Source organism: Medicago sativa, chromosome 7, assembly GCF_051527215.1.
Source record: "Medicago sativa cultivar Bolivia chromosome 7, Bolivia_mono, whole genome shotgun sequence".
Lineage (NCBI taxonomy): Eukaryota > Viridiplantae > Streptophyta > Magnoliopsida > Fabales > Fabaceae > Medicago > Medicago sativa.
The window spans coordinates 68384912-68399447 of NC_140755.1; the positions used below are offsets into that span (position 1 = coordinate 68384912).

General features: G+C 33.2%; 3 protein-coding genes across 3 annotated transcripts; all 3 read right to left on the bottom strand.

The window, feature by feature from the left end:
- Positions 1–2627: 2627 nt before the first annotated feature.
- LOC146907993 (U4/U6 small nuclear ribonucleoprotein Prp31 homolog) lies at positions 2628–6822 on the bottom strand. The gene is made up of 4 exons (XM_085727873.1): positions 5586–6822; positions 4699–4791; positions 3074–3137; positions 2628–2719 (listed from the first exon to the last, which is right to left on the bottom strand). The coding sequence occupies exons 1-4, from the start codon at positions 6688–6690 to the stop codon at positions 2707–2709; spliced, it is 1275 nt and encodes a 424-aa protein (XP_085583999.1). The 5' UTR covers positions 6691–6822; the 3' UTR covers positions 2628–2706.
- A 1506-nt stretch (positions 6823–8328) lies between these two features.
- LOC146907994 (vacuolar cation/proton exchanger 3-like) lies at positions 8329–12410 on the bottom strand. The gene is made up of 12 exons (XM_085727871.1): positions 12021–12410; positions 11324–11391; positions 11153–11181; positions 10850–11046; positions 10303–10515; positions 10071–10199; positions 9699–9815; positions 9496–9549; positions 9106–9222; positions 8898–8988; positions 8706–8770; positions 8329–8611 (listed from the first exon to the last, which is right to left on the bottom strand). The coding sequence occupies exons 1-11, from the start codon at positions 12309–12311 to the stop codon at positions 8709–8711; spliced, it is 1368 nt and encodes a 455-aa protein (XP_085583997.1). The 5' UTR covers positions 12312–12410; the 3' UTR covers positions 8329–8611; positions 8706–8708.
- Positions 12411–13075: 665 nt separating this feature from the next.
- Positions 13076–13945, bottom strand: LOC146907995 (uncharacterized). Its single transcript, XM_085729205.1, has 2 exons — positions 13774–13945; positions 13076–13680 (listed from the first exon to the last, which is right to left on the bottom strand). The coding sequence occupies exons 1-2, from the start codon at positions 13943–13945 to the stop codon at positions 13076–13078; spliced, it is 777 nt and encodes a 258-aa protein (XP_085585331.1).
- Positions 13946–14536: the final 591 nt, after the last annotated feature.

The window sequence follows — 14536 nt, forward strand, 5'->3', positions numbered from 1 at the left end:
CAATGGCAAAAAAACCTAAATTATGGGGAGTTCCTGTGGTTCCTTGATTACGTTTATATATTGTTATTCTTGGGTCAATTAATAAAGATTCATACAAGGTTTGTTGTTTGAACTTTGAACGGGGCTTCTCTTGTTATTGGAGTTACATGCTCACGGCAGTAGTGATTCTGATCAGGAGGTAACAAGGTGTTGTTGGGCTAAATTCTAGTGCTGCTCTTCTTTCCAAATAATTTAATGTGTATAAGTTCAATATTTCACAAATCGTAAACGGTGGAAGAGAATCATTGGAGAGAGACAATGGTTGTGTGAAGGTGAATAAAGTGGAAGTTGTGTTCAGTGAAATATAACTAACGGTGGTATAACAGTGTTAATTGTAAGGGAGATATAGGTCACTTTTAATAAAATTTAAGGGAGGTTTGTGTTTAGTTGAAAACTAGAGGGGGTGTTAGTGTTGTTTAAGAAAATCTCAGGGGAGGCGAGTGCAATTTCCCCTTAAAAAATTTGAAAAAAAAATGTGAAAATTTAATTTTTGAAAAATTTAATTTGAAAATTATATATTAATTTTTTTTTGAAAACAATGACAATTATATTTTCAAAAGTTATAATTTTATAATTTTCGAAAATAAATTATAATTTAAAAAAAATCTAATTTCTTGTTCTTTTATGAAAATTCTAATTTTAAAAAAAATCATTTTTTTACAGAATTTTCAGAATATATAATATTCAAAAAAATTAATTTTATTTTGAAAATTATATAAAAAAATAAATTCAGAAAATTATTTTAAAATTTTAAAATTTATTTTCAGAATTTTTAAATTGTTTTTAAAATTTTTTAAATTTATTTTCATATTTTTTTAATTTTAAAAACAATTTTCAGAATTTTTAAAATATTTTTTAAAATTTAATATTATGTGGCACGCCACGTGGCAAAAGTTGCACAGTCAGCAACTGCCACGTGGCCAAACCCAAGCCAACTCAGCTGAATAGTGAGGCCAGGGATTATTTTCAAACAAAATTTTTTTTACAGGGACGTAATTCAAACTTTTTTTTTACAAGGACGAAAATCAAAACACGCCCATATTACAGGGACGAAAATCATATTTAAGCCTTCTTTTTATTTACATCGGCACAAATGTATATATTGAATATTTTTCTTTTTTAATTATTTTGATGTGACCTTGAGATTACCAATAGAGGAGTCTTATACAAATCTGGGATATTACTGCAGAACACTTAGAGCATGAGCATCCACATTCATGACACTCATTTTCTTTGCTTAAATGAGTTTTTTCAACAATTTAAACAACTCCACATTTTCTAAATATCAATAGAACCCATAAAAAAATCTAAACGGATCCCACTAACCCTACAATATACTCTAATTTTGCCAATCAAAAAGACTTAACGTTCGTCCCAACTCTTTGGCACCGTTGCCATGCATGGATACATTGCATACTTTGGCTACTCATTTTGAAATTCAATTATCGGTGTTGCCTGACAAATGGTCATTGGCATATGTGAAGACACTTCCATAAAGTTTCCAACAATCATCCTCGTAAGTTCTTTAACTTTTGAATCCGTTTGGTTCGGGAACTCAAGAACTCAGACCAAATATTGATTTGCTTCCTGAATCCTGATAAAACAAGTAGTTTGGTTTGAGTTGTTCTTCCAGTTTGGTTCAACTTTCCTTGCTAAACCGAACTGCGAACAATTTTTCGAGCCAAAGGTAGCCGGAAGGAACTAATAAATTTTTGCAGCATAAAAATACATTTCCATAGTAATATCAAGCTATTTTTTAACTAACGGTGCCAACAGCAGTTCCCATGGGGTCTTTTTCTTCTGAACTTTGAGAGGTCAAGTGTACATACACTAAATCTCCAATGATATGTTTAATACATATGACATATACTCAACAAAAATTTCAATTGCAGCAACAAATTCCAAACTCAACGCAAGCCACATAGTACTAAAGGTATCACCAATTGACATGCCAAAACAGTCAAGTCAAAGCTAAAATTCCTAATCAGTGATTACGAAGCAATCCTTAGTATGTTGCAAATGTGAATTGGGAATGTATTTAGCTTCAGGAACAATATTTGATAAACCAACTGTAAGGGACTTTGATAATGTTTTATCTCAAACATGGCCAATATAATACCACCAAAATAAAGGAGGTAATTAATTGGTGCAATTGTAATTTCTATCCTTGCCACAAGGGACCACTAAGGAGAACAAAGTCACAAACCATTGTTGGTTAATCAAATGAACCGATTTTAAAAAAAACTCCAAAGTCGGTTTTGGATGCACAAGGTTGGATTATTTTCAACCATAACAAGGCAATTGCATTACCACAACCCCTTAGAGAAATCTTGCAGGATTGGACCAAAAGTGTTCAGCCACTATGGGAACGACCATCACATCATATTTCAAAATAAGTGATTTTGTTTTCCCAAGTGCGATCCTGGTTCCTAATGATATGCATCTAGCCCAAAAACGATAATAGTAGCACAGAGAAATTGTTCACTAAAATTCATAAAATACATTTCTTGCTAATATTAGATTACTAATAAGACCATTTGATTCCGACAAATTGCGCATTTCTCTATGTAAAAGAACAATTGGTGCAATTTGCTTGAAAAATGGTACAAGTAGATTACTGACCTTTTGCCATATCTCACCAATTTGACCTTGATTCATCTTATGTTCTTAACTAGTTTCCCTGTTTATCACGTTGAGAATCAGTATGTAGTTTAGCTCAGAAAGTCATATCCAACTCAAAAAATATTGCTGTGAGGAAAAAGAAAATTTTACAGATATTATTATATTGGTCAAAAGTAGTTAAAGCAATTAAAACAATCTACTGAGAAACAAATACAAGACAGATCAATCAGTAGTTGGTTTTTCTAATTTCTTCTGTTTTCTACTTGAATACGATACAGGTCTGTATTTGTCTTTATAGCCTGAAGAGAAGGTTTGCTCTATTTAAACCAGACAACATGAACAAACTTCAGTATCACCACAGCACTGTGATATCAACATTTTTAAGTGCTTAGTCAAGAAGTGGACTACTTACAAGACATTAGTTATCCACACTTCCCCGCAGAACACTGAAAGCCTCCAAATTGTCGAGATGGCATCTAGGACACATTCAAAGTCTATCTTAATACTCTATGACAAATAAAGCTAGTTAAAATTCAAATGTAGAGGAGTAAATCAGCACCTCATGCAGAGCTAAAATGAAATTATGTAGAGAAAGGACAGAACTGCCTCAAGAAATTAATCATCAGCATGAATGAATAAATAATCATAACTTACAATATCTAATATCAGGAAACTAGTAATCAAAGAAAACTATAACCTTAGGAAAATAGTACAAAATCAGATATGAATAGGTGATAAGGGGTATCCTGTGTAAGCTTAAGATCGATTTTTGGAGGGAGACCTTATGCTCTCAACATCAAGGAGCTCCTATCCGTTCTTTTTCTTATCAACTTGGGTTCATCACTAACTCAGGCTAAAGAGATCTAAATTGGTTCAGATGTCAGACCAAGAAATACCATGATCAGAAGTCGATGTTTTGGGGAAAAACTGCACGGTTCTAGCCGATTCTTATAAAATAGAGAGAAGTCTAATCTTTTACAAATTTAGGAGAGATTACAGGATATTGTCCTAAAGCTAACCTAGTATTTCCTTTTTCTATCAGTAGTAGGCTAAAATCTTGTCTGATGTTAACTATGACAGCATCTGAAAGTGGCAGCCACCATGTCACGTTTAAATTATTCACAAATCCATCCCTTCATCTTCACAGTTTGATCTTTCCATCAATTGCGTTTAATAATCAGTAACAAAACAGTTGATGTGGTTCATTCACCACATGTGTAACATTAAGCCATTGAAGTTGCCTTCATCAGTGTCACATTAAGCAATGACTTTGGTTAAAGTCTTTACCAATGGATGTTATAAGTAACTCATAAGAAATATGTAGAGACTTGGGAAATGGACATCCACCAAAATATTCATAACAATTAATGCTAGTATTTTGAAAAGATACATTGACACTTTACAAACATGATAACCCTTACTATAGGACGGATAACCAACAAACAATTAACGATAATGATGTAATTGACAAAAACTCACACCGAGTCTGTTAGCAGACTTAGTTAAGCTGAGCTGGCAGTGCCATCTATTCGACCTAACATACTGAACTAGTTTTGCTAAGATTACAGCACTTCAAATGCATATTTTGGTACAAATACACATATTCTAACAGGATACAGTAGCATTGTGCTACTAATATAAGCATGCATTCATCAAAAGATCAACATATAACTTGCATATGCTATTTAGTTCTACTTGTAAATGTTTAGTAAATGAAACTAGAAGTTTAAGATCACTGAAATCAGTTCCAAAAGAAGTAAATCTATGCACTTTGTCAGAGGGAACGAATAAAAGCAAAAAAGTATCTCCTTTTTCAACACATGTATCCTTAGTTCCGTAGTTTGTCCAAAGTTCACTATGCATCAGTGCAATAGCGTGCTTTAGCCACTATCTGACAACATTTTATATTAAGTATCATATCGCGGAACAATGACGATTTGGTCAAATTCAGCTACGCTATAGCCGCTATTTAACAACATTTGGTGCTTCTCATAACCCACAATTTTAGTAACATTAAGCAAAGAAGAAAATCATTACCTATAACAGTAGGAGGAATGGCAGAACCTTTACAATCTGCATATTCTACCGCGTCAATGTCGCAAGTAATGACGCTCTCTTGAAATTTCCTGTCTTAAATGAGCATCAGTAACTGTGGTAAGGTTGTGAAAACTGAGGCTATAAAAAGGTACACTTTGCCAACTTCTACGTTGAGTGTTAAATAAGTGACTTGGTGCAAGATCATGAGTGAAAGTTACCATATATGTTTGAAAACATGCCTCATGTATGATAAAGATTTTATATGGCCAAACTTCAATAGTTATGCAATATTGTGAGGATTTTCACAAATATAATAACAACCTCAAAGAACTTGCCCCAGAAAAATGCAAATATGTAAACATCCAAATGAATACAAAACCAGTACAATGTTACGAGCATAGAAAGCAGAATCACAATATAATCGAATTACAAAATTAGTAAAACCAAGTTATTTCATACAAACTATATATAATATGCTGGCAACCTCTGGATAAAGATTCCAAATCAGATTTCAGAACAGTCATATCATTCTAAGTTAACGACACCCTTAACTGCAACCGATCACATATTCAATCTCAACCGATCGATAATTAAAGCAAAAAACCATTACAACAGAACGAGAATAGGAGATTGTAATTAACACTACAACGAAAAAGAGAAAACAATAATAAAAAAGCATAAAAATATAAAAAAATAAGGAGAAAACATGAAAATATGAATGTGTGATTTATTAATATATTTAACAGAAATCATATCCAAAGCACAATCAAAAGAGGTGACTAAAGTTAGCCATCACAATATCACAATTAGAAATAAAGAATGCAAAGCATTGAACTACGAAAGTAAATAATTTCAGGACATGTCGAATCTGGTAAAACAGAAACTACCTAAACAGCTCTCTTCTGCAATTCCGAATTGCATCCGATTGCCTTTAGCTAACTTCCTTTCTACCATTGCATTCTTCTCCTTCATCTTCCTAAGTCTACGACCACCTCTTTTCTTCTTTTTAGGCTCAGCATCAGGCACCGGAAGTGATTTTGGTCGCTTAGCAGGAGGGGGTTCTTGCCACTTATCAATTTTAGTGAGGATCTCATCTTTAAGAGTTGTTCCAACTTTCCCCGACGGGTCCCCATGTATTAAGTCTACTCGTGCAGCAAGGGTAGATTTTGCAGCTAATAGTCTGTAAGCTCGCATCCTCAGAGGCGGAGGAGTAGCCTGCATAATCTCAGTCTCCTCTAAGTAACAATCATGGAATCGCGATGTTGCATTGGAGAAGCCGACAGTGTTTATTTGTTTGGCTCCGAGTAGTTGAACATTGCAGGCGGGCATGTTTGCAAGAGAAGATAAGCCACCCGCTGCTACAATGAGCTTTGCTGCTACACTCCCAGCAACAGCAAAAAGATTGGGGGCAATGTAACTAACTCTACTTTCTACCAAATCAACAATTTTGTTCTTCAATGAATCAAGAGCAATGGCTAGATCGCAAGCATCAATTGTCTTGTTAAGTACTTCGTTTGGAAGTGGCTTTCCCGATGTAGTTGAAGATGTAAGTGACACAACCATTATAATAGACGAGGGTAAGAGCCCTTGTAAACGAAAGAGAGATGGATCAGTTTGATTTCCTATGTTCTTAACGACACGAGCATAATCAATCGGATGATGTACTATCGACTCAAGTTCTGGAAATCTGAAACGATACTTATCACGAATAAAATTGTGTAAGATGACAATTTCATTCTCAATTTCAACTGATAGAGCATTGCATTCTGCAATTAATTGGTACTCTGAGGCATGGTCTGAACCGGGTTCCTGCAATTTCTGTAGTGTCCGTAGGATATCAGTATATCGCTGCAGGGATCGGTGCAACATGGACAAATCATCATCAGCATCCTCATCGTTATGGTTTATGCAACCATCAAAATCAGCATTATCGACGACGACATCAAGGTTGTCGAGATCGGCGAGGAAGGTTTCGTCAAAAGAAGCCATCATTATGCAGCTTAGAATGAAGATGGAATACAGTAAGAAAACGAGTGTAGTTCGATCGATATAACCGAAACTCTCACCGGAAGGAGCAACAATGATAGATTGATTTATTTTTCGGATTGTCCCTTTTTATATGCGATTTTAAATGGGCTTTTTTTTATATGAAATATTGGCCTGTTTATTTACAATTGTTTTTAGGCTTAATTACTGTTTTGGCCCCCTAAGTTTTCAAATGTTGTGATTTTGGTCCCCTGGAAAAAAAAAAAAAAACAACTCTTTCCAAGCCTTCTATGTTTACTTTATGTTGCAATTTTTAACCCCCCAGGACAATTTTGACCCAGTCAACGTACACGTGTGTAATTTTTTTTATTTTTTTTAATTAATTATTTTGTTTTTTTAAATTTTAAAAAAATATAAAAATTTAATTTTTTTAATTTACGCATTTACAGGAGCAATTTTTATTTATTTTTTAAAAAAAATTACACACGTGGCGTTCATGTGTGCGCCACGTATGCATTGACTTGGTCAAATTTGGGCTAGGGGGTTAAAATTGCAACAGAAAGTAAACATAGAGGACTTGAAAATAGTTGTTTTTTTAGGGAGCCAAAATCACAACATTTGAAAACTTAGGGGGCCAAAACAGTTATTAAGCCTTGTCTTTAAACACCTCAAAATTGCTCACTTTATTGAAATATATTGTGAGGAGTTACTAATCGACTTTTAACATATGATAATAGAGGATCGAAAGTTAAAAACCGATCGGAATCAAAATTGAATGAAGAATCAGATAAACAATGAGATGCCACAAATAAGGTTGAAATTACAAAAAAAAAAAAATTACAAGGTTAAATCAGAATTCGCTCAAATTGTAGGGGAAAATTTCATTTAACCCCAATAAATTAAATAATAGATATAAACTAAGGTACAACTAACCTAAACTAAGGTACAACTAACCTAAACTTTAGGTTAACCCCGGGGGCACTCGTTAACATTTCCTTAAAAGAATCATTTGGAATTCAAATTAAATGAAATATATTCCTAAAAAAATAGATATAATATAATTTGGAATTCATCTAATATAACATTTGAGTTTGTGTAAAAAGTACGTGGGGATTTGTTTTGAAAAGAATATTTGAACCTAATCAAAGAAGAATAATCTACTTCACTCACCAATATGTCCTTACGCACGACCATCTAATTATATAAACAATATTTTTCAAAATATAAATAACAAAGAGTTTCATGAAGGTGAGGATGACATCTGGAGTAATGAGAACTTTTTAGCTCTAGTTTAGAGGAAAATAAATTTTTATTTGATAAACATTTTTGGCCTGAAAAGCAAAGTTCTTTTTAATAGAGAAAATGATAATGATCTTTAAAAATTTACACGTATAAATGAAAGAGTCGGAGTTTGAACCCTGATCACGATGTTCAACTTAACAATTACGATGTTTTTTAAGTTGAAATATGACCATTTTTTTCAATGAAATATGATTTGTGGACGATAAATCATTGTATCCCTCTCAAAAAAATCATTGCATCCAATTTAAATAAGTTTCTTCTGCTTTCGTAAAGAAAAATAAAACCGAATAACAAAAGATTAAGCAATTCAAAAGGAATAATCATGCTAAAGCAAACCCAAACTCATGAGAACAATTCCATTTATTTGATATCCAATGCAATGCACGATCAGAAAACAACCCCTTCAATCATATACCAATAGGACACAAAACATATGATTAAAAAAATCTTAAAGAGGCCTATTCACAAAGCTTGCAATAAAATTTCATAGCACACTGCAAACTTTTTGTTCCCTCCTATCTGGATGTGACAAAATGAACCAATAACCAATGTATTGAATCTGCATTTGAGTTTGGATATATGCTGCCATCCTTCATTTATGGAAGGAATCAAAATAGGCCAAGGCCTGAAATTAATTCAAATTCACATAGTTAGCTAGAGTCATACAATTAAATTGCACAAAATTAATTAAAGGATTATATCACATAACATAGACTTACCTATTAGGCACTTAAAACTGCATCAGTGACTGATTTAATTGTGATGTTATTAACACCATTTGGGTCTGTGGAAAAAAGGTGATAAAATTTTTAGATACATGAATTACAAATTCAGAATTTAAAAGAATGGTATATAACAATATGTTTGACAATTAATGTAAACTTAGGTATAGTTATACATATTTTACTTACCATTGGGTGTTCTTTGCACAAAGAAGCAAGCACCAATAACAAAGTAGCAAAGTAGGAGAATAAGGCCTTTCAAGTAGTGAGAAGTACCATCCTACAAATAAAATGGTGGTTATGTCAAGACTTTATAATATTTCATTAAGAGATTGATAATAAAAAAAAATACAAAGTAAATATTTGATGTTTTCTTTAATTTAAATGTGAAGCATACCTGCAAAGTGAAGCCTGTGACTATAATTGCCAAAGCAAGAGAACCTGTCTCAAGGAGGTTGAAGTTCAAGTCCATTTTCACACCCATTATCCAAGCAACAATCACACAGAGAGGAACCTATATATTGAAATATATTAGCTTCCATCATTAATTCAAATAAAGAAGACTATATGAAAATTGTTTTAAATTCCGGTCAGCAACCGCAATTGCAGCCGCGATACAAGAGACTTTTTATGTGTCCGCATTGGTATCACAGACGCAATTTCAACCGTATCTGCCACACTTTTCCGCAATATAAAAGTTTGCAGCGTATCCGCAACCGCGGACCACAACCATAATTTAAAACTAAAGTATTCATAATTCACATTGAATAGGTGATAGTATATTTACCGCAAACATTGAAATTTGAGTAGCAGAGCCCAATGCAACACCTAAGGAAATGTCCTGCAGTCATGAAATTCATTTCAGTTTCACTAGAATAATGTTTTTTTCATTCATCAACTTTATAGTTTTGCCAATATGAATTTAATTATAGGTTAGATGAAAGGAAACATACGAAATTGATAATACTGTGACATTGTCGAAAGTCTCACCAGCTTGTTCTTGAATGCAAAAATGATTGCTCCTGCATGTTCAGCTGCATTGCCAACTATTGGTAGCAAGATTATGCTGAGGAAACTGACAGACAAACCCCATGAATCTGATGCATCCTGTTAAGAATGAAATTTTTGTTATAAGTTACAATAATACAAAAACTTAGTTGAGTGCTTATAGCATATGCGCTTATCATATAAGGGCATAACATAAACTCTCTCAAACAGTCTTACAAGCGCTTGTGTCAGTAGATAAATTCAAATAAACTAATCCAAACACGCTCATAGCTTATACACAAGTCATAAATGCTTAATTCATTTGTTTATCCAAAAGCACACCAAATAAGCCTATAAACAGTTTAGTACAATTACCTGAATTGTATCAACCACATATTCAGATAACAAAGCAATGAACACAGTCATTCCAGCCAACCAACCAAAGCTACTCCAAAATCCAATCACAGCCTCTTCTTCTGCCTCATTGTTCTCACCTTCACCTTCCTGTTCAACAAAGTATATCATGTTATAAACACTTATATTAAAATTTAAAATTGCAAATCAACAATTCATCATTTTCATTTATGGTTTAATTTCGAAAACATACATCTTCAGCTTCAAATAATTGCCTGTGTGTCCATAGTTGAAAGATCAAGTAAGCAAAATATGCAGCCAACATCACAATGCTAGCAGATCTTGACAAGTAGAGTGAAGGCTCTACTGTGAGTGCAGGTGATGCAGCACTGAATGTGAATAGTAATGGAAGCAAATGGCATAACAATGCCAATAACAGCATTAGTGAATTCACATCTGCTTGTCTCTGCAAAATTCAACACTTTAACATTAGCATTATTCCACTGTAGAGAAATTAAAGAACTAAAAAAATTTCAATCATTAGGTTAAACCGCGGAATTTGAAAAAGATATGCAACTATAATTTAGGCTGCAATATCAATATTTTTTATTATCCAATCCTGGTTATCCGAAGTTCGGCCAGGAGGTAGGTAAAGAATGGTCAACGAGTGTTCCAACCAGGATTCAAACTCGGGTTCTCCTGAACGATTTGTCGAACTCACTATCGACATAAGATCAACCACTTGGTTAAATACCTCGATTTAAAACTATGGAAGTGTTAATTGGATTTTAAGGACTTACTCTGTCATATTTTTGCTCCACTCCAAGGTTAGCAATGCCACCACAAAGTAGAGAGGTTCCAAGCACAAGAAGTAGGTTTGAAAGGATGGAACCCAAAAGAGAATACTTGACAACAGCAATTTGGTTGCTGCTAAGAGCAAATATTGCTATTATCAGCTCAGTAATATTCCCACATGTTGCATTAAGAAGTCCTCCCACTGTAATAAGAGAGAGTACATAAACATTTAGTTCAACACAATCAATTATATTCAATTTAGTTCAAAATTAAACATTAATTAATGAGTTATGAACAATTTTATATACCTGTAGGACCAGTGAAGAAGGCAATTTGTCTGCAATATTTGAAGTAACAATCAGCAAACAGAATCAAATCAATCCAGAATCAAATATTAAAAATAAAAATCATATTTAATTTGTATGCTAACAATGATTCAAATATAAATAAGGGTGCAATAAGTTCATTGGATTCCTTACTCTGTGAGAAAGCTCACACGTTCAGCAAGTGGTGTAAGCCCAAGTAAGCTCAGTATGAAAACCCATGGCTGTTTGCAATAATAAATAATAAAAAAAGTAGTTAGTTATAATCATCATCATTACTTAATATAATTGATATAGATCATGACAAAAAATAATCATTAACTTTCCTAATCATAGAATAGAATAATACCCAATTTTTTCTTGTACCAAAAAAAAGAATAGAATAATAATATTTTTAATGCTCATCTTTACTTTCAAATTATATATTCAATCCTTGTTTTAATTAAAAATTAGTATTTGACTAAACTATATATAAAAGCCTTATTTAAAACAAAAAGGGAAAAAAAAATAATCTTTATTAATTAAAAATTATATTTTGAATGAAACCCTTTTTTGGATCAAGAGTCTATTGCCACGCCGCACACAGATTAGACTAGTTGAATCAAGATACTTTGATCCAACCATAGTTGTAAATTATTGTCACAACTGCAATTGCGGTTACAATATAACAATTCTCAATGTTTTTGCAACGGCAGTTGCAGTTGTGCATCAATCATTTACACCTGAACTCAACAATTTTGTGACAGACATATGACACTAGAAAATAAATAATAATAACATCATTAAAATTTAGTCGGTTCAAGAATATTAAAACAAAGACGTAAAAGATATATATAAATTAAGATGAACTTACTCTTCCTAAGCCAAGGTAGTGAGCAACAATGGCAGCAGGAATGGCAGGGAAGAGAATGGACAGCTTGGTACCAAGAATAACCTCTTGGATGTTAACCAACACGACCCTAAGCGAAGCACATCGAACCTTGGACACAAGAGTATGATCAGATTTCTTGCGCAAGGACTGAGAAGACATGTTATGCGCGGTCCGGCTCCGGCCATGTCCATGTCTTGCTTCCTTGGTCAAGACCTTTGGATTACCATTCTCCAAAAGCCATGGTTGTTCTTCTTGAATTTGACGAGAACCCATTGTAAAAAGAGGACAAAATCTTAAAACTACAAAAAGTGAAGGTGTAGCTTATAGTACTTGTCTCACTTGCTATGGCTACTATCTTTTTTTTTTTTGCATGTATTCTTTTGTTCATGAATGTGTATATATATTGTAAATGTGACCTTCCACGAAGTTTCCTCAAATATATATTTAAGGATTTTTTAAAAAATTATGTATTAATTATATTTATTGAAATACAAAAAAAAAAAACTAGGGGAAAATGTTAGAAATTTGATATTTTGATTTTTTTTGGGATTTTTTTTTTTGACCAAATTGGGTATATTTTTCAAAACAAAAATGAGTTACTTTAAAATTCTCTCATTTATTTTAAAATTTATTATTATACATTGAATTTGAAAAATTATTTTTCAAATTTAAAAAAATTTGATTGGTGCTATTCGAAATGGTAACAGAAATGAGTAGTTGCGGCTGGTTATAACCGCAGTGGTTTTGATTGATACAATAATTCTATGGATTGAGCTCTAGAAAGAGTTTAGGTATATGTTTGGATTGACACAGTTATAATGCGTTAATGTAATTTCTGTAAAACTGTATTCTAAATTTTTAAAAAATTACGGAAAAAACTGTAATTTCGGGCAACTCATCCCGAATCCAACGTGTATAAAAGGTTTTATTTCATCTTTCACCTGTGAGACTCTATAATAGTTAAAAAAAAAAAAAACATAATTTTAAGAGTTTTTTTTAGTGACAATGTAACGAGGCAAAGAGAAAAAGAAAACAAATTAGAAAAAGAGGAAAAAGACGAAATTAAGTTCCAAGCTTATCTCTCCGAATGAGAGATTCCATGCCAGGCGGAGGGCAGTTCCAATGAGCAGAACATTTTGCATGTGATCCTTCCTTAACCATAAAATTTGCACACATATTTTGTTCCCTGAGAACATGAACCACTGTTGTATTTCTATTTTCATGTAAAACATCTCTATACGAAGGATGTCAGTAGCATAAGTGTGCAAGGTATGATCACAACCAGCAGTAATCAGGTCAACTGCTTCCAAACAATCACTCTCACAAATAATGTTGACATAACCTCTTTTCCTACAAAAATCAAGACCTATCTGAATAGCAAGTAACTCAACTAATAACGCATCACCTCCAACTTCATAGTGAGAAAAATCAGCTATCCAATCTCCATCGTGGTTGCGAACAACACCACCAGCACCTAAGCAACCAAAACCTTCTAGAAAGCTACCATCAATATTGAGTTTAAGTGTACCTTCCGGAGGGGGGATCCAATGAGCTAAGAGGTGCGATGAGTGTGAGTCCAAACCAGGATTGGGATAATAAGAAATGCATTCATCATGTAGCAAAAAGGTCTTAAGCACCACATCTTGAATACACCAATGTTGATCCTAAAAAATAGTATTGTTTCTCCAACACCAAGCATACCATACTCCTGTAACAAACAAAATAGAGGAAGTACCCTTGGTCATCTCATGAAGCCAAACCTTGACATCGAATTCAGAGAAAAAATTACTATAACTCCTCATATTCAAGCGGAGGCAAAGCTTTCTAGAGTGCAGACAATCACGTAAACAATGAAGAATATCCTCTATGGATGAAGAGCAACGGGTGCAGCTTGGAGAAGCTACCATGTTGCAATGATGCCGACGAGCATTAATATGGAGAGCATTATGAAAACAAAGACATAAAAAGTGTTGGAGTTTTGCTGGTACTTTAAGGCGCCAAAGCCAATTCATGTTACAATTCACATTCCAATCTCTGTTTTGTTGAAGAAGCCAATAGTATCCACTCGAGCAAGTGTATTCACCTTTCTTTGCATGCCTCCAAGTCCACGCATCTTGAAGTCGTACATTCAAGTTATTAGGAGCTCGAAGTTAAGAGTTTGACATCTGTTGAAAGATGACATGAATAATTGTTTATAAGTGAAGGCAATCATCACTTCACAAATTAATTTTGTGGGATTGTGTTATGTCCAACCACAATTTTTAACCAATTCTCTTTGATTTTTTTGTTTATTTAATTTAGTTTAACGGTATTTATGCCAACCGAAATTATCTAAATTTTCAATTTCGATAAAAATATTGTATTTTTTAAATTGATAATTAAAATGCTTGATTGTAGTTTTGATCCCTTAATTTTTACCAACTCGTGAAATTGATCTCCATTTTAAAATCATCTAGTTTTGCTTACTCTCTCAGGGGCACCGATTAACATTTTTCTTT